Source organism: Trichomonas vaginalis, chromosome V, assembly GCF_026262505.1.
Source record: "Trichomonas vaginalis G3 chromosome V, whole genome shotgun sequence".
NCBI lineage: Eukaryota > Parabasalia > Trichomonadida > Trichomonadidae > Trichomonas > Trichomonas vaginalis.
This window is the reverse complement of record NC_067207.1, coordinates 20,234,825-20,253,124: the sequence shown is the minus strand read 5'-3', so window position 1 is coordinate 20,253,124 and position 18,300 is coordinate 20,234,825. Positions and strand designations below refer to the sequence as shown.

Sequence of the window (18,300 nt, the reverse complement as noted above, 5' to 3'; positions counted from 1 at the left end):
TATGTTAAGAGTTAAGGCAAAAATAACGTTTGAAGATGCTATTAAAAGTAAAGCTGACAAAGTTGAACTCGAAGCAACGAACAAAGTTTTGAAATCTCATAAACACAACATCTCCGATATAAATGAACTTCAAGCTACATTAGACAGTAAAGCTGACAAGAACCATACACATAAATCCTTCACTACTGTTAGAGCAGACGACATAATATTGAACTTTGACCTTGGTTCAAGTGCACCATTAGAAAATCCAAGTACAAGCGTAAAAGATACTCTTAACAGTTTAGATAAGAGTTGCAGGAACATTGAAAGTCATGCCAGAAACTTTGAAGCATATGAACTACCGCAATGTTAGATAAGAAAGCAGACAAAACTTATGTAGATGAAGAACTACAAAGAAATTTTCGAAACCAGATACAATGACATTTACAACAGAAATTATAAATGGTGAACCAGCAACTCCATTTGAATTTGTTAGAGGTCTTCAACCAGATACTTTTGAATTTTTCTTGGATAATTCTATTGAACTAACATTACATTATAAAAGTGGAACAAATGCAACATTTCATCCGGGAGATACATTCCAAATGGTATTTAATGACATAAGTTCTTTAGAATATGTTTATAGAGTTATGAGCATATATGATTTAATATATCCTATAGGAGCTGTTTATACGTCTATGAATCCAATAAATCCAAACACTTTATTTGGTGGTAGATGGTATGAAATAGTTGACAGTTTTCCATTCTACACTAATACTCAGTCAATGAAGATGGGAGGTTCAAAGAAAATAGGTATTGAAAACCTTCCTTCACATATGCATAGGTTCAGTGGAAGAACATCTGTGGAAGGAAACCATTCACATTCAATAACAAAAAGAGGTTATACAAATCTTGCAGCGGGTTCGGATAGACAGGGAATGCATAGATATGATATTTCAACTGACCCAGTAGATTCAAGCACAGGTATTTTCTGTGGAACTGCAGGAAATCATACACATGTTGTAGCTGGTATTACAGACCCAGCAGGTAATGGAAAAGATTATATGCCTCCTTATATAACAATGCACGCTTGGATACGAGTTGGTTAAAATCTTTAACTTTACATAAATGAGCTTGAAAGAAGTATTCGAACAACATCCATGGAGGTCATTTAAGAAATTCAATGAAGCTGCAAAGAGTTGGGGATTTACTAACAGAGCTGAAGTGAAAAGGTTCTTTGACAAAAATGTTGTACATCAAACAAAAATAAACCCTTACGACTACTTTTTACCAATTTACTCCAACACTCCTGACGCATACCAATTTGACACTCTCATTCAAAGCAGAAAAGGAGGACATAAACCATTCCTCATCTTCATAAATGTTAACACTCGTAAAGCATATGCATATCCAATGAAAAATAAAGGAACTCGTGAAGTGTTAAGAGTTTTACAAAAGTTTGTAGCAGAACATAACCCAAGTACTTTAACATCAGACCAAGACAGTGCATACCTCAGCAATGAAATCACAGATTTTCTCATTAAGCATAACATAACTCACTACACTACTGAAGACCATAACCATAACATACTCGGCATCATAAACCGCTTCATAAGAACGCTCAGAGATTTAAATCAAGAGCGAGACTTTACCGAAGAAACAATGAAACATTTTCTCGAAGTATATAATTCCTCAACACATTCTACAACAGGACATACACCAAATTCAATGACACAACAACAAGAAGAAAAGTATATACAAAAGAAACGAAGCCAAACACAAAATATCAGAAATTCAACACAATTTACCCTCATTCCTGGTACAAAAGTTCGTGTAGTTCTTGACGACAAACCGTTGACAAAGAAACGTTTAAGGTTAAGTAGAAACTATTATATCGTAGACTCTACACAAGGTAATGGATATCTTATAAAAGCTGCTGACGACTCCATAGCATTTTACCCTCGACATAAGTTAGTTGAAAGTAGTAATGGCAAACTTGCTGAAACCATTGACGAAGCAAAGCGAGGAGTGGTTATTGAAATACTTGGCTACAACAAACGATGACACTTATAAAGTAAGATATGAAGGAGGTGTTGAAGATGTTATACCATCTAAGAACTTGAGAGAGTCAAAGCCAACACATCTGGGACCATTAGAGCGGGAGTACTGGAAAGACAAAAATATGCCAGAAAGAATAAGAAAATTCTTCTAAACTTTTTCATTAGATGTAAATCAGACATGAATGAGAACAGTCATGATATCATTAATGGTACCATTTATTTACACCAAAAAATAATGTTTATGTTAGAATGTTAGATCTAACACGTTTTCTAACCACTTTTCTAACATGGTCTAAAACTCTCGAAAATCATGAATTTTTGACATTTCCTTATGAAAGAAAAATAACGCTAATTTTTTTCTAAGAAAAATTTTTATCTTGTATGTAAAGATATGATTTCAACAATCGGCACAACAACAATTCAAACTACAGCACCAAACTCGTTAGTCATGAATCCAACATCTATGTTAGTAGAGATGAAAAGCTTCACTTCTTCATATACTTTCGAAACAAAAATCCAGAAGATAAAGCAAGAACTTTTAACAAGTAATTTAGACTGTAGTGCGAAAGATGAAACAAATGAACAGTATCTTTATGAAATGCAGGACATTATTGACCATTTACCCAAATTGCCTGAAATCCAACAACAAAAACTAACTATTCCTGAATTCGACGAAATTGAAGTCAAAACAACTGACTCAGTAGAAATAAAGAAGTTCATACGTAAAGTAAATTATGAATTCCTTGGTTTTCATTGCAACCATAAAGTTATGGACAAAGATTGCGACATGGTTTATAAGAATGTTTCTGACATATATAAATCTGAAGAATTTAAGACCTACGATAACTTTGTTTCATTAGTTGCTGAATGTGTTTGGGAAATAAGAGATAAAGATAGAAGAGGCAAAGTATGGAACGAACAACTAAGACCCGCTATGTTTGAGATGAAGAGAGCAATTGACGCCTTAGTTGTTTTAGCAGGTCAAATTTCAATGTATAACGCAAAAATGAACCCGCAATGTTCAAAATGTAAGGCAGCGATGAGGAAATATAACTACTCCGTCAAAGAGATAGAAAGAATGAGAAACGACTATGCAGATTTAAAGAAAGAAGTAGAAAAGCCAGCAGAAGATAAAATGGATATGTTGACATTTCTGAACAAAAATTATCCAACTGCTGACGATTTCCTTCTATCTGACGTCAAGAAGAAATATAAAGAAACCTTCGGCATTGTTAAAACATTCGATGTACTAAAAGAAGAAATAGAAGCTACAAAACTGTTTAAAGTCATGAACCATCGCAACATATACCATGTAAAACGCTTGTAAATAGTTATGTTAGAAAAGAGGTTAGAAAACGTGTTAGATCTAACATGCTAACATAAACATTATTTTTGCTGAATTCAGCACAAAATTCTGAGTAAAATGACATATGGCACGTGTCAAACCGTTGAGTTTTCACAAATTTTAAAAATAACGTTAGTTTTATTTTTATTTATTTTTTATTTTGTATGTAAAGCCAGATGTACGCTGAACTTGTTGGTCAAGATGTATGGAAAGAATGTTTACAAGATGAAGAGTATGAAATTCACTGTTCTGAGCCTTTTGAAATAAGGAAGAAAGAAACCAAGAGAATTATACATGAATATAACAGAGGAACAGGTTATATTTGTGTAACATTAAACCTCAAAAAGTACCAAAAACATGTTCTCATAGCTACTCATTTTATTTCCAATCCGAACAATTTACCGTGTGTGGACCATATAAACCATCAAAGAGACGACAATAGACTTCAAAATTTACGTTGGGTTAGTCGCTCAGAAAATCATAAGAACAGAAGTAGTTATGGTAAATTATCTTGTGAATATTTCGATGAACTAGACGATGAAGCAATTGAAATAAACTCTTATGGAAAGCATGACTTAGAGTTCTACTATTATTCCGAAAAGGAAGATTCGTTCTATTATTATACAGGAGTTAACTATAGAAAAATGCATGTTTGTTTCCTAAAATCAGGAATTGCATATGTTACTTTGACGGATACTGAAGGAAAGAAAGTTCAAGTTCGTTTAAACGTTTCAAGAGGTTATATGATATTCAGTTTTGAACCCTGAATTTTTAACATTTCTTTAACACAAAAAATAAAGTTAGTTTTATTTTTATTTATTTTTTTATTTTGTATGTAAGGACAGATATGTCAACAACAGAGAACACAACAACTGCTATCGTTCATGAAGCCATAAATGAAAATACGAGTGGGTTCAGTTTAACAAACAACTCCGTCTCATTCGTTCGGTCAAAGACGATATGTACCAAATGCAAAGTATTTTGAATGCTCTTCGTTCTACAAAGCAAGCATATCATTGGTTTGAAAACCAACAGACAAAAGAACTTTTAGAAGAATTTCCTCATATGTTTGCTTCCCTCGGAAAACCGAGGGAAGAGATTCCATTCGAAAATCGCAAGAATTTGGCACCTGGTTTGAAAGGTTATTATGTTCATAGACTTTTAGTAAATGCTGTAGCAATGTGGGCTTCACCTCGTTATGCTTGTTATATTTTCATGATGTTAGATGAAATTCATAGACAAGAACGTGGAGAGATGGAAAAGAAACTTCAAGCAAAAGATGAAGTCATTGAATCCAAAGACAAAAGCATACAGAAAAGAATACCACGTTCGGTACCAAAAGGAAAGGAAAAGAGTTATAAGTATATGATATATACTGAAGAGTTGGAGAAAGAAAGAAGATAGAGATATGGTTATGTTGCATTTAGTCAGAAGAAACAACAAAAAGCTTTTATGACCTTGCTAAGATTTACAAATCTGACAGAAACTGGTTCTATCGTGAAAACTTACCGATTTCAATGACACGAATGAGCAAATAAAGGAAATTGTCAAAAATACTCTTCCTCAAACACACTATGACATCAAAGGTTGCACAATACTTACATTCAAAGAAGACTTAACATTACTGAAGGAAAAAATAACAGAATATTTCGATAACTTCAAAGAGGAAGAATAAAAATCTAAGCTAATTTTATTTTTTTATAAAATTTTATCTCATATGAAAGAACATGAATTTAGAATATTCGGAACTCATGACAGAAGAAGAGAACGAACAACATGTAAAAGATTATGCAAAATTTCTGAAGACATACAAAGCATTTAAACAATATCTAAATGCTTCTAAAGATTATGCAAAATTTCTGAAGGTATATAAAGCTTATGAAAAAGCGTATGAAAAGTTTATACATTGGGGAATTGTTGTAAAATATCGATATGAAGACTAACCAAAAATATATTTTTGCTTAAATGACGTCAGGGTCAATTTCTTCAACCATTTCACTTCCTTCGTCAATGTCAATAGAAGCTTCTCAACCTTTGTAAGAACTTTTGTATAACATCTTTGTTCGTTATTGTTTTCAGAGATGAAGAATAATATTTCACATTTGTTTCACCCTTCTTATATTCTTTCTGTTCGGAAAGATTCATAGCAATACTGAAGAAGTCAATGTTGGAGTTCTTTATAATAGTATAATGAGTATCTTTGACATTCACGAAGAAACCCTTTTGTTTCAAAACTACTGCTAACTCTTGTGAAGTATAACGTTTGCGGTCAATGACAATAGCTAATGGTCTGACATACTGACCAAACTTAGATTCTTTCACAAACTTCTTGTTAAAGATAACATTGACGTTTGAAGCATTATTGAACTCATTCTTGATGACAGTAGCGAGAGCATTGTATGAAAAGAACTTGCAATCTTGCATGTGTTTTCATTAAAATAAAAATATTAAATTATTTTGAAAATAACTTAAAAAAATCTAATCTAATTTTTTTCAAAAAATATTTTTTTATTTCCTACTAAAGATGTATCGGAAGTTGTCTAAGTTAGAACACTCGGAAATAAAACAACTTCTTACAGAAGCTAATATAGATGTTGCAAAGCATTACACAACAAACAAAAAGGCACTCGCTGACATCCTCATGACTATAATGGTGAAATAACTTATGATAGAATTCATGAGTTCATAAAGCCGCAACGCGGCGAGGACGAAGTCCATGCAAGAGCATTTCCTTTAAATGACGTTGCTATTGACTTATATCATAGACGTTCAATACCTCATGAAGTAAGAAGAGAAATGTTTGACATAACAAATGCAAACGTTGGTCATACTCGTAAAGCTCTTTCACATGACGTTCGTCAAGAGATGTTTGACATAACAAATGCAAACGTTGGTGAAACACGAAAGAGAGATGACACACTGAAACAACAGAGAAGAGAGATGTTTAAAAGTGCTATAGAACAAGTTCGCAAAGCTAATAATGTCATTCGTTCCATTGACGACAAACCAAAAGAAGGTGAGAGATGGTTAAAGAAAGATGAAGAAAATAGGAAGAGGAATGTGAAGTCAGGCAATAGACTCATTGACTTTAACATCGAAGCTTTAGATGAACCAAACAGAGACTACTTACACAAACATTTTGGTAAGGTTTTCATGAGACTCTTAAAGAAAATTAAAATAAACTCCCAACAGAGATGGATGGCATGTTATAAACTTGGTGGAAAGTATGAATGTTCTACGTTAAACCTCAATAATATTGGAACACTACTACATCAGCTCTTGAAGGAGAACTTTATATCAGAGATAGAAGCAAATGCTGCAGGTATTGTTGAAATGCACTATGACTTCTTCTTGACAAACATAAAGAATCTTACTGAAATAAAGATGTATGATTTAACAGAATATGAAGGCTTAACGATGTCAGATGTAAAAGAAAGGCAAACCAAAAAAGAGACCATATAGAGATGAAAGCACACTGACAAATGACCAGAAAGCCATTTTGGAAGCTCTTAAGCAAACAGGAAACCCAGCACTTATAGAAAGCTTTTGGAAAGATAATGGTGAAAAGAAGTTTTATAAGAAGAGAAGCGGTCAGTTCTGGAAGTATCTTTGCATATTACCTATAAATCTTGAACGCTACCAAATCTTCAATGAACTGAACAAAAGAACTGCAACACTTATGACAGAGGACAATTGTTTCGTTTATGCTTGTATTCAGGCTGGAGTAAATGAAGAAACTATTGACCACATGAGAGAAGTCATTCGTGTTAGAGACTTTCCTCAAAGTAAAGTACAAGAAATTTCTGACGCAACTGGTATAGCATTCAATGTTACCATTGGTTATTTCAATGACTCAAGACATAATGAAATAAAGAGATATATACCAAAAGAATGTGAAACTGTTCGAACTATTGACTTACTTCTTGTTGAAGACCACTACATGCTAAATGAAAGACTTCCAATGACAACATATTTCATTCGAAACTATAAAGAAATTCTCAAAGCTTGTGGTGGAATGAACATTGAGAAACAGATGAAAATATATACAAAGAGAGAAGATAAATATGTAGTTCGCATGGATAGAACTACACCGCTATGGGATGTTATGAAAACATTGTGGGAGTGCAAATATTTTGAACCTATTTCTTATGGAGAACTTTTCACATATACGACTGACTTATATAAACAGAACCTTGCACCATTTAAAGATTTGACATATGCTCCAAAGTATTGTGTACAACTGAAGAAGAAAGCAGAGTCAAAAGAAGTAAATAAAGCTAAATGTAAATTCATACCTGAGCACGTTTTCTTTGCTGACTTTGAGTGTAGTACGGATGGCTTTCATAAAGCTTTTAACATCTGTTATGACAGTGAAGATGGTTCAGTTAGTGAAAGTATTTGGGGTCAAAACTGTGCAACAGAATTTTTGGAAAGACTTCCTGACAAGAGTTTAATATATTTCCATAACCTCAGTTATGACATAAACTTCATCTTAAGACACATGACAGAAGTGAAAGGAACTCCCATCATTAAAGGTTCACGAACAATGCAAATAACTGGTTTATATAAAGGACGGGCAATTATTATAAAAGACTCTTACAGTGTTATAAATAAGAAGCTTAAACTATTTCCTGCTATGTTTAACTTACAAACAGGACCGAAAGAAGTATTTCCATATAACTACTACAGCAGTGTTTTGTTAGCAAATGACAACAGAACTGGTGTCATTTCTGAAGCATGTAAGTTTATCCATGATGCAGATACATTTATGAAAACATAGATTCCATCAAAGGTTGCAGAATAGATGAAAACCACTTCGACTTAGAAAAATATAGCACGTTTTACTGCAAACAAGATGTAAGAATTTTAAGAGAAGGTTTTGTAAAGTTCCGCAATGACTTATTGAAAGAGTTTGATTTAAACGTTTATGACTACGTTAGTATTTGTTCTATTGCTAACAAATTGTTTGAGAACAGAGTATACTTCCCGAATGGAAATCTTTATGACCTCTCAAATAAACCAAGAGAATTTATTTCGAGATGCATTCAAGGTGGAAGATGTATGTTGTCAGATAACATGAAACAAAAGAGCAAAAAGAAACTCATTGCTGACTTCGACACTGTTTCATTATATCCTTCAGCTATAGCAAGACTTTATACTTTAGAAGGTATTCCAAAAGTATTGAAGGAAGAAATGTTAAGCACAGAGTATCTCATGAGACATTTATTCGATGACGACCAAAAGGAACCCATTGGTGAAAAGTTTATGTCTGGCTTCTTTGTTCTCATTAAGATAACAGAGATTGGTATACCCAGACACTTTCATTTAATAGTTTGCGACCCTGAACTAAATCCAGAACTTAACGTTCCAAGAAGTTCAAACACTTGCTGTCTCATGTATGTTGACCATATAACATTACAAGACCTCATAAAATATCAAGGTGTCAAATGTGAAGTGTTGCAAGGATACTATTACGATGGAAACAGAGATATGAGAATAAGAGATGAAGTAAAGAAGTTGTTTGAGTTAAGGTTAAAGTATAAGAAAGAAGAAAACCCCTTACAAGAAATTATAAAACTCATTCTGAACAGCATTTATGGCAAAACTATTCTATCTCCTATTGAGTCAAAAATAACCATAGTAGATGACAAAGATGCTATAAGATATGCTATAAGAAATTACAACCATATAGTGAAGTTCGAAGGTTTGGATGGTTCAGATAAAACTATTTTCAAGCTAACGAAAAGCATTTGCAGACACTTTAACTTCTGTCCACTTGGTGTTAATATTCTGTCTATGTCAAAACGTATTATGAATGAAGTATTCTGTACTGCAGAGGACATGGGACTTCAAATCTTTTACCAGGATACCGACAGTATGCACTTATATAATGAAGACATCCCAAAGCTTGCAGCAGAGTTTAAGAAGAGATATGGTCGCGAACTTATAGGAAAGAACCTTGGTCAATTTCATAGCGACTTTGCAGAAATAACACCTGGAAAACAAAGTTTAGCTTATAAAAGTATTTTCTGTGGAAAGAAGACCTACATAGACTTACTCACTAACGATTTAAATGAAGTTGCATTTCACTGCAGAATGAAAGGCGTGAAGCAAGATGTTATTGCTTTAACCGCTAATGAAATGTTTCCTGAAGCTATACAATGCTATTACAATGAAGATAAGAACATTCACATACCTGTTGGAACATATGACAAAGACTCTGAGTTCAGTTTAATGAAACTTTACAAAGCACTTCATGATGGTCAAGAGATTGCATTCGACTTATGTAAGTCATGTCAACCTTGCTTTGCTGAAAAGTTCAACTTTTCAATAACGACTAAAACAAGCTTTATTCGTAAGTTGAAGTTCTGAGGTCATTTATTTTTGTCAGCAATGAGGTCATTCGTGATAAAAATAAAGCTAGCGTAGATTTTACAATACTGCGATGGTAGAGTTTAAGAGTTGTGCTTCAATGTAGAGACAGTCCTTCCCATCTGGAGGCAAGAACACTGGACATTTATGGTCATGAGTGGAGAACATGTCTATCCAAAACTCACGATTGAAGCCAGTTAATTTATAGTATTTAGGGTTAGGAAGTGGTGAAGTTCTTGTATGACCAATGAACTCATTTTCAACGCCTTTGGCTATATTAGAGTAAAGTATTGCTTGCTTTCTATCCCAAATGCCAGGTGTTACAATCTTTGAAAATTCATTTTTCCTCGGAAGCATTGCATCATAATTGAAAACATTCTTAAAATCATCACTTGGTTCGGAGATTTGAAATCTTATACGTAATGGATTTTCTTTCTTTTTAGCGACTTCATTGAATGGTGAGAATACAATGAATTGACAGTCATGAGTTCCATCTTCATTTTCATTAAATTCATAATGAAAGTCTATAAGTTGTGGCTGACTACCTTCTTCTTTCAGTTGTGCAAGAAACTCACGTAAAGGCTGTAAAGTTTGTACTTCAATGTTGAACTTTTTCTCGAACATCTCATTAAATGAAATCATACATTGCAACAATGTTGTATCGTCTTTAAAGTATTTGTATATGTGAATGTTTTGGGCGCTTAAAGACTGTTCGTCATTTTCTATCTCGACTTGAAGTATAAAGTCAACCTTTCTGAAAGCACGTGTTATATACATAGATGTTATGCCAATGTACTTCTCTTCATTTATGTTCACAATCCAGTCTGTTGGAAACTTAAACGTTACTCTGTTCCCCTTTATTTTGACGTCAGGGTTTCACTACTGAACGCAACAGTTAAAGGTATTTGTCTATACATTTAATTCGGATAAAAATAAACCATTTACTCTTTCTTTGCTTCAGCTTCTTTAGCTTTTGCTTCTTCTTCTCTAGCTTTTTTCGCCAGCAAACGTGGGTTCTTCTGTCTTCCAGCAGCTAATGCAGCTAGTTGTTTTTCACTAAGTTTTCTCTTTGGTCTCTCTGGCTTTTGTTCTTGTTTTTGTTCCTTCAGTTCGGATAAAATTTGCTCACGAATTTCTTTCTTCAATGCTTCAACATCTATGACCCTTGGGTCTTGTCCGTAGGGCTTGTCTGAGTCATTTGACTGCAGATAAAAAACAAAATTAAAACTTTAACCGATGTAAAATGAGCTTGTCAAAATCAGAGCGAGAGTCTATTATATTAAATGACGCAAGAGGAATACAACATCCTTTCTATTATGTAAGTCAGAGTAAAGATGGTAAAATATACGTAAGAAAAAGAAAGGTTCCATTAGCGAATGCAGAGAGCGACAACATTAAGGTGCATGGCAAGGGTGAAGTCCACGAAGCCCATATAAAACCTTCTGTTCAAACTGAAAAGTCAATAGAACAGAAGAAAAGAAGCCAGATGTACTTTCAATAACGAACCAAGAGCTTATTGCAAAGTTCGTGAATTTCATTGAAAAACAAACCGAGTCAAAGAACCTGACCCGCCAGTGAAAGAAGTTGAGACAAAAGAGAATGTACAGTTCATTGAAAATGTCAAGAAACAACTTCCACCACGAATGCCAAGAAGAAGAGTGAGAATAATGAAGTAAATAGATATTTTTATCTGAAGTAAATACATGCAGAACGAACAGTTAAACGAATTTACTCCAGCAGAGCATATTCATCAGATTCGCTCATATTTCGATATCATAGACAATGCAGTTCAAATTGGTGACACTAATAGAAAATATTCTGACGCAAAGATTCCATCACAACCTGGAACTGCTAAAGATAACACATGGGTAACATTCAATCTCTCACCTCCTGGTGAAAATATGTTGGACCTTTACAATACATTCATTACGTATAAAATGGAAGGTCAATTTATTGTAGATAAAGAAATTGGTTCAGGTTCCAATAAAACAAACCCACCAGGATTTTGGATTGGTTTCGATGACGCTTTCTATGCAGTTGCTGGATATCAAATCCTTGCAAATGGTCGTATCGTATATTCTCAAGACAACGCAAGAGAAGAAGCATATATAACTTCAAACTCACAAACTACCGAACAAATAAAGAAAGTAGATGTTTTCTCAAAGACTCGACATGAAGATGTATGGAGTCATTCGGGAACATGCAGAACAGGACAAATTGTTAGTGGTCCAATTACAGCAGGAAAATCATTTGATTTTAAGCTTCGTTTAAGAATTCCTGTTAGAAGATTCCTTCCATTAGAAGCTATTCGATTTATTCCAGCTTTTGCAGGAAACATTCAGCTTAAAGTAAAGTTCAGTAGCGACGCCTTACAATGCACATCTATATCTGTAAATGATATCATTGCTTTCAATCCAACTCTTAAAGTTGCATTTGCTTCAGATTCAAATCCACCGACAAATAAATTTGTTCCATGGAATGAACCATTCACTATGATAACGAAGGCAGTAGAAGCTAGTGGAACAGTTACTATTACAACTGTAACCCAGCAACTATTTCGAACAAAGATGGATTTTAATGAATGTTTCATTCATCCAAAGTCATTCTCTTTAGACCCTAACATTTATACAGAACTTGTAGAACATTATACAAACGAGGCTTTATGTTTTCCTGTTAAAGTTATGGATTGGATTCATATGGACGGTTCATTCTCAAAGAATACAGATAGTTCAAGTGCAACATTTACAGCAGCTTATACGCCTATTAATGTTAAAAGTATTTGGGCACTATTTAGAAAGAAAGACAACTATTATGTTAATTTTGAGAACCCTAAGTTTAAATATCTTCAGCTTTCCATGGGAGCTTATGGAAATATGCCTGCAGAACCTGAAAAATCATATGGACCTGTATTTTATGAAATGGTTGCGAACGCCTGCAATACAAACAATGATATGATAGGATTTAATGAAGATGTTATGAGGTCATTGGTGGATGATGGTAGTGTGGAACATAAATGGGATAGCTATGACAACACACATTTCTTATGTGGTTTTCCAACAGAAGTGGACTTTTGCTTCCAACAAGGTCAAACATCTACTGCTCCAATAACATACAAATTGTCTGTTAAAGGACCTATTGAACTAGCAACTGAAAACGTACCAAAGCCACTTATTGGATTTATGAGGGATTGTTGCTTTGCCATTCAGGTGCGTGCTAATGGCATCCCCATAATAAGATTAGATGACTATAACTTAGCACGGACGACAGTGAGGAATAAAGGATGAATTTATTTTTAAAGCTTATAAATGAGTTCTTCATCAAGCTCTCGAACCTTCACCATCTATGAAACAAACTTTACCAAACGATTATGGAGCACCTATTGAATATTTCTTACGAGCTGCACAATGGCAAAGAGCAGTCTCACCAAGGTTAGGTGTTCCACCAGCTCCTGTCAAAAATAGCATTTGGTCAAGTCCTTATATAAAATATGGTCTCCCACTAGGTTTGCTAGCTACAGCAGGAGCAGTAATGATGTTGAAAAGAAATAAAGCAAATGTTATAAATAATACTGAAGTAGCTGAAGTTAAACAAACTCCAACACCTTCGCCAAAACCAACGCCTTCACAAGCAAAACCTTCAATGACTCCTGAACCTATGGAAGTACAAACTCCTGTTCAAAAGTCAACTCCTAAACCGACTCCAACATTTAAACCAGAACCTACTCCTCAAATAAATCGTAAAACTCCTGCGTTTCCTTACTGAAAAAATAACGTTATTTTTATTTAATATTAAAATTTTTATTTGATTGAAATGACGACTAAAGTCACTGAAGCAATGAAACAAAAGTTTTTGGTAGAATACATTAAATCAGGAACTATTCCAGAAGGTTTTTACATTCATACTATGAAGGATGGTAGAGTTCAGTTTAGAAAGATAAAGCAACCATTAGATAGAGAAGGTATTTTGAGAAAGATTAAACTTCATGAGGACAACATTGCTGAACTTAAGAAGAAGTTAGAAGAGTTGGAGAAAGCAGACGACAGTGAGTTATAAAGCAATGAATTCAACAGGTTAGAAAACGTGTTAGAAAACGTGTTAGATCTAACATTCTAACATAAACATTATTTTTTCACCTCTGACAACGTTTATTTTTATTTTATTTTTAAGTTTATTTTTATATAAATGTGGGAACAAAAATAAAGCATATCTACTCAACAGGAATGAGACCCTTACTGACTATGTATTCGTTTAATGCTTGATGAAAACAATGGTACATATTATCGTATGGGTATACACAACGTCTGTTTCCATCGTCGTCGTATATGTAGAGCTCAAATCCAGTCCAACCTTCTTTTGTACAATATGTAGCTTTATTTAAGTATGCATTTATGTAGATAAGGCAATTTTCTTCATCGCTCCAGAAATAATTTTTGTTCTTTGTTGAAATAGTTTTCGTTCCTCTGCGACCATAAGGAATGTATGCAATGAACTTTGCGTCATAAGGGATTGTAATATATTCAGGGTTTCTTTCATCGTCAATGGGTCTGTCTTTGTTAAAATGCATGTTTCTCAGTTTTACTTGAGTTTTGAATAGTTCACGGAAACGTTCTGGGAAAGAGTCATAGTAAATGTAGTCGGACATGTCTTTGTAATGAAATAAAAAATTTAAAAAAATAAAATAAGGTTATTTTTATTTAGTGAGGACGGTAGTGAATTCGTTAGTGAAGTCGTTAGTGAAGTCGTTTATGTGTCAGATAGTTTTGTAAATATTTAAGGTTAAGTTGGTGTTTGTGTTTGTGTTGTAAAATATACGTTACCAGTTTCGTAAAGTGTCAAAACCGCTAAGTGGTGTACGGAGGCGCGCAGTGCCACAACACACGACTTAGGGATACTAACTATAATATAATGGGAAATCTATCTCAACCTAGCCTTAAAGTACCAAACTCCTGCTTGCATTCTCACTCACAAATATTAAGCATCCATCTCCAAAAAACTAAATTCTTCACAATTTTTTTAAAATTGAGAACATAAAAAACGTATGCATTCAATAATTTAAGATACTAACAAATATTAAAAACTTCAAAATATCAGATATTAACGTTTTTCAATTAAAAAAAATATCATTTTGCTTTTCAATTCGAACATAAATCTTAAATATTTTTAATTAATATCTGATTTACAGCATTATTATCCATTTATAAATCTGACAAATAAATGACAAAACCATCATAAATAGTGTCACTTTTTGTCAAAAGTGAAGTCACGCTATTTTTCATGCACAACATTTGGATTCGTCATTTTTTACCCTATAAGAAATGGGTTTATTTGGCGCATTAGCAGGAGTTGCATCCAGATTTTTGCCCGCAGTGGGAACAATAGCCAGAGGTGCATTTGGAGTTGGAAGGAAGATTTTGAGTACATTAGGTATACTTAAAGAGAAAGCACAACCTATTATACAAACTGTACAGAAAGGTTGGGATGTAGCACGAGATGCAACAAATCTTATTCCAAATCCTGAAACAAGAGGAAAAGTTCAAGGATGGATGGACAATGTAGGAAGACAAGCAGGAAACTATTATAACAAAGCAAATGACTACTATAACCAAGCAGGACACTATATGAACCAAGGTGAAAGATTCTTTAACAGAGGATATAACCATGCACAACAATGGGTAAACAATAACCAACCTCAACCGCCTCAAACGTGGGGAATGTAAAGTTTTTTATTGAGATGAAATGAACAATGCAGCATTGAGACAAATGAGTTCAAGATGGATTTGTCGGCTTCCAGCATTTACACCACGTGTTTGTAAAGTTCTTCCTATACCTCAGGAAGTTTTAGACCGACTTAAAAAACCTAAACAACCAGTTGAAAACAAACCAAACTAATTTTTTTACTGAGATGAAATGAACAATGCAGCTTTAAACAGATAAGTCATGGAAGACCACCTTTTACACCACGTGTTTGTAAAGTTCTTCCTATACTCAGGAAGTTTTAGACCGACTTAAAAACCTAAACAACCAGTTGAAAACAAACCAAACTAAAATTTTTTACTGAGATGAAATGACCGAAGAAGTTGAAACGGTAGATTTGACACCACAAACAAAAAGTTCAGAACCATTGTCAAAACCTGTCAAGAACTTACAGATAAAGAGGAAATTCAATAATAGAAAGTGCCAGGTCTGGAAATACAAACCCTAACTATAAAGTCACTTTCATAGAAATGGAACGGCTAGTATCTCAAAAAGAAACAGACTCTCACAAATAAAATATTGAAGTCTGAAGGAGCTTTCGAGACAACAGATGGAAAAGTTTACTTCACTGACCAACAGTTCATTATAGAACATCTCATTGACTTAGAGTCGAAATATTCTAAAACTTTACAACAAACACAAAAAGTTGAAAGGAAAACAAAAACAAATGGCATATGATATTTATGAAGATGTTGACACACAACTGTTCCTGCAAGTGAAGTAAAGTCAGAGAACCGAAAAGTGACGAAAAACCGATAGAAGAAGAAAACCAAAACTGAAGATAAACCAAAACCAAAGTTTAGTTCCAAACTAAACCAAGTCAACCTTCATTAGCTGGTATGGTTGGCGTCAAAGACTTATGGCAGCAGGCGGTTATGTAAAGTAAAGAAAAAATTTTATTTTTTATAAAAATGCCCCCATATAGAATGGACAGAAAGTTGCTAGAATAAAAGCAGAGTTGCAAAAGATATGGTTGGAGAGTTTCGAAGAATTTTAAATATAGGAAGGAAGACCCATAAAAGTCTATGACAAATTGTCTGGTCTTCGCTACGAAATGGATTTGGAAACAGCACGTGCAAATTATCCAAACAGACTAGAGAGGTTAGAAGAAGAACGTCTTATGGACATGCCTTTCGATGTTAGTGAACCTCAAGTTGAAGGACACGACGGCTTTGCCAGATTCTACTGGAAACATGACGAACAATTGCATCCTTGAGAAGGAAAAAAGGAAAAGGTGCAGACGCACATGCTCCCATGGAAAGAACAAGATATGCATATGAAAAGTATCGTGAAGTTAGAAGTCAAATTACATCTGGTCGAACCTTTACAGTAAACTTTGACGAAGGAAAGAACAAAGAAGGCTTCATGGGAGTACTTGCTGCCATACAAGACAGAAATAAGAAAGGACACAATCTCAGATTGACCATAACAGATTTGGATGGTCACATTTACTATGCACATGGCAATGAACAAACAGCCGCAAAACTTCTTGACGCTTTCAAGACTACAAAGAGAGAACAAATGGTTGACTCCGACTCAGACATTTTGAATGCAATTGAAGGAATTGCAAGTGTCAAGTTCGAATGGTACCAACCTAACCCTCAAGCAGTCAGACAACATGCTGGATACTTCCCGTTCATAAATAAGTCTGACATTGACTTGACAAGTATAAATTTACAATTCAATTGAAACAATTGTCAATGAACCTTGTTTCTTACATGTCTCAGGAACTCTGGTCTTGTTACAGATGAGAAGATGAAGTATCTTGATCATGTGTGAAGACAAGGTACATTCTCAGAGGTCAATTGGCAAAAATTGCACCGTTGGCAAATGTCAATATCCGAGTCAACATACCTACAGCTAAAGGTTCTTCACATGACGACTATGTTGTTGACAAAGACTTACCATGGTTGAAGATTGTAATGTCCACAACCACTTCATGTTGAACGAAAGTCTTACAAACCCATTCTTTGGTAAAAGTAAGTGCAACATTGTCAGAGCTGTAAACATTCTTTTCGAGAAAGGTTTGTTGTGGAACCAATTCCAGATGACAAGCTGACAGAAACTTTTGTACCAAAAGACGAAACAAACTTTTTCATTGTTAGCAAGACCAAAAGTTTTCCAGACAAAGTTCTAGTACAAAAGAAGTACACAGTTCCACAAGGGTTGGTATGTTCGGATACCAACCTGAACCAGAAAACTTCCAATGAGGTTGCAAGAACTTCAAGATGCTATAAACAACTTCCATTGAGACATCCAATTGACGTCAAATTGTATTGGAGAGCATCTGAGTTAGGTCAGAAGGTTTTATATGAAACAGGTTGCTTCGACGCTGTTTATGAGATAACAGGAGAAGTTTCTCAGAGATAAGAGACTCACTTGAATTTCCACAAACTGGACCAATTGTTGCGACAAGTTCGACTCAGATAAAAGATATACTATGTCGACCTTAACGCTGCATACATGAGGTTTGTCCAATATATTCCGACTGGAATTCCAAAACGAAGATGGTGAGTTCCCGGAAGGAACTATACAGTTGGAAAAGTCATACAACAACTGTATGATATTAGGAAAGCTTCAAACCCCAAACTTGCAATGACACTCAAATTGCTTATGAATTCGACATGGGGATATTCCATTAAGAAACCTCAAGAGATGAAGAGTAAACATTATGAGAAGGTCGACAACTTTGTTGAAAGGTTTTCTCCTTTTGTTTGAATACGAATTCACTCAAGGTCAAAGTGGCCTTAGTAACCACATTAAAACCTATTGTCGAACATTGGTCTTACC

General features: G+C 34.3%; 11 protein-coding genes and 3 pseudogenes across 14 annotated transcripts, besides 1 other annotated feature; 12 read left to right on the top strand and 2 right to left on the bottom strand.

The window, feature by feature from the left end:
- Positions 1 to 14,653: part of a mobile genetic element that runs on past the window's edge.
- TVAGG3_0370810 (ATP binding) lies at positions 678 to 1,088 on the top strand (the record flags this gene model as incomplete). The annotated part of the gene is made up of 1 exon (XM_051231786.1): positions 678 to 1,088. The coding sequence occupies one exon, from the start codon at positions 678 to 680 to the stop codon at positions 1,086 to 1,088; it is 411 nt and encodes a 136-aa protein (XP_051101516.1).
- Positions 1,108 to 1,832, top strand: TVAGG3_0370800 (integrase core domain containing protein family; the record flags this gene model as incomplete). The annotated part of the gene is made up of 1 exon (XM_051231785.1): positions 1,108 to 1,832. A coding segment is annotated over one exon (725 nt), but the record flags the coding sequence as incomplete, so codon positions are not given.
- TVAGG3_0370790 (organellar and viral DNA polymerase type B) lies at positions 2,716 to 3,366 on the top strand (the record flags this gene model as incomplete). The annotated part of the gene is made up of 1 exon (XM_001300941.2): positions 2,716 to 3,366. A coding segment is annotated over one exon (651 nt), but the record flags the coding sequence as incomplete, so codon positions are not given.
- Positions 3,561 to 4,144, top strand: TVAGG3_0370780 (HNH endonuclease family; the record flags this gene model as incomplete). The annotated part of the gene is made up of 1 exon (XM_051231784.1): positions 3,561 to 4,144. A coding segment is annotated over one exon (584 nt), but the record flags the coding sequence as incomplete, so codon positions are not given.
- Positions 4,345 to 5,059, top strand: TVAGG3_0370770 (annotated as a pseudogene). Its single transcript has one exon. A coding segment is annotated over exon 1 (715 nt).
- TVAGG3_0370760 lies at positions 5,909 to 6,987 on the top strand (annotated as a pseudogene). The gene has a single exon. A coding segment is annotated over exon 1 (1,079 nt).
- On the top strand, positions 7,133 to 8,269 carry TVAGG3_0370750 (annotated as a pseudogene). Its single transcript has one exon. A coding segment is annotated over exon 1 (1,137 nt).
- Positions 8,875 to 9,725, top strand: TVAGG3_0370740 (organellar and viral DNA polymerase type B; the record flags this gene model as incomplete). The annotated part of the gene is made up of 1 exon (XM_051231783.1): positions 8,875 to 9,725. A coding segment is annotated over one exon (851 nt), but the record flags the coding sequence as incomplete, so codon positions are not given.
- Positions 9,817 to 10,380, bottom strand: TVAGG3_0370730 (uncharacterized protein; the record flags this gene model as incomplete). Its single annotated transcript, XM_051231782.1, has 1 exon — positions 9,817 to 10,380. One exon carries the CDS (start codon positions 10,378 to 10,380, stop codon positions 9,817 to 9,819), a length of 564 nt encoding a protein of 187 aa, XP_051101512.1.
- On the top strand, positions 12,612 to 13,033 carry TVAGG3_0370720 (uncharacterized protein; the record flags this gene model as incomplete). Its single annotated transcript, XM_051231781.1, has 1 exon — positions 12,612 to 13,033. A coding segment is annotated over one exon (422 nt), but the record flags the coding sequence as incomplete, so codon positions are not given.
- Positions 13,567 to 13,809, top strand: TVAGG3_0370710 (uncharacterized protein; the record flags this gene model as incomplete). Its single annotated transcript, XM_001297227.1, has 1 exon — positions 13,567 to 13,809. The coding sequence occupies one exon, from the start codon at positions 13,567 to 13,569 to the stop codon at positions 13,807 to 13,809; it is 243 nt and encodes an 80-aa protein (XP_001297228.1).
- On the bottom strand, positions 13,964 to 14,398 carry TVAGG3_0370700 (uncharacterized protein; the record flags this gene model as incomplete). Its single annotated transcript, XM_001297226.1, has 1 exon — positions 13,964 to 14,398. The coding sequence occupies one exon, from the start codon at positions 14,396 to 14,398 to the stop codon at positions 13,964 to 13,966; it is 435 nt and encodes a 144-aa protein (XP_001297227.1).
- A 418-nt stretch (positions 14,654 to 15,071) lies between the features above and the next one.
- On the top strand, positions 15,072 to 15,473 carry TVAGG3_0370680 (uncharacterized protein; the record flags this gene model as incomplete). Its single annotated transcript, XM_051231780.1, has 1 exon — positions 15,072 to 15,473. One exon carries the CDS (start codon positions 15,072 to 15,074, stop codon positions 15,471 to 15,473), a length of 402 nt encoding a protein of 133 aa, XP_051101510.1.
- Positions 15,474 to 15,492: 19 nt separating this feature from the next.
- On the top strand, positions 15,493 to 15,645 carry TVAGG3_0370670 (uncharacterized protein; the record flags this gene model as incomplete). The annotated part of the gene is made up of 1 exon (XM_051231779.1): positions 15,493 to 15,645. The coding sequence occupies one exon, from the start codon at positions 15,493 to 15,495 to the stop codon at positions 15,643 to 15,645; it is 153 nt and encodes a 50-aa protein (XP_051101509.1).
- Between the last annotated feature and the right edge of the window lie 2,655 nt (positions 15,646 to 18,300).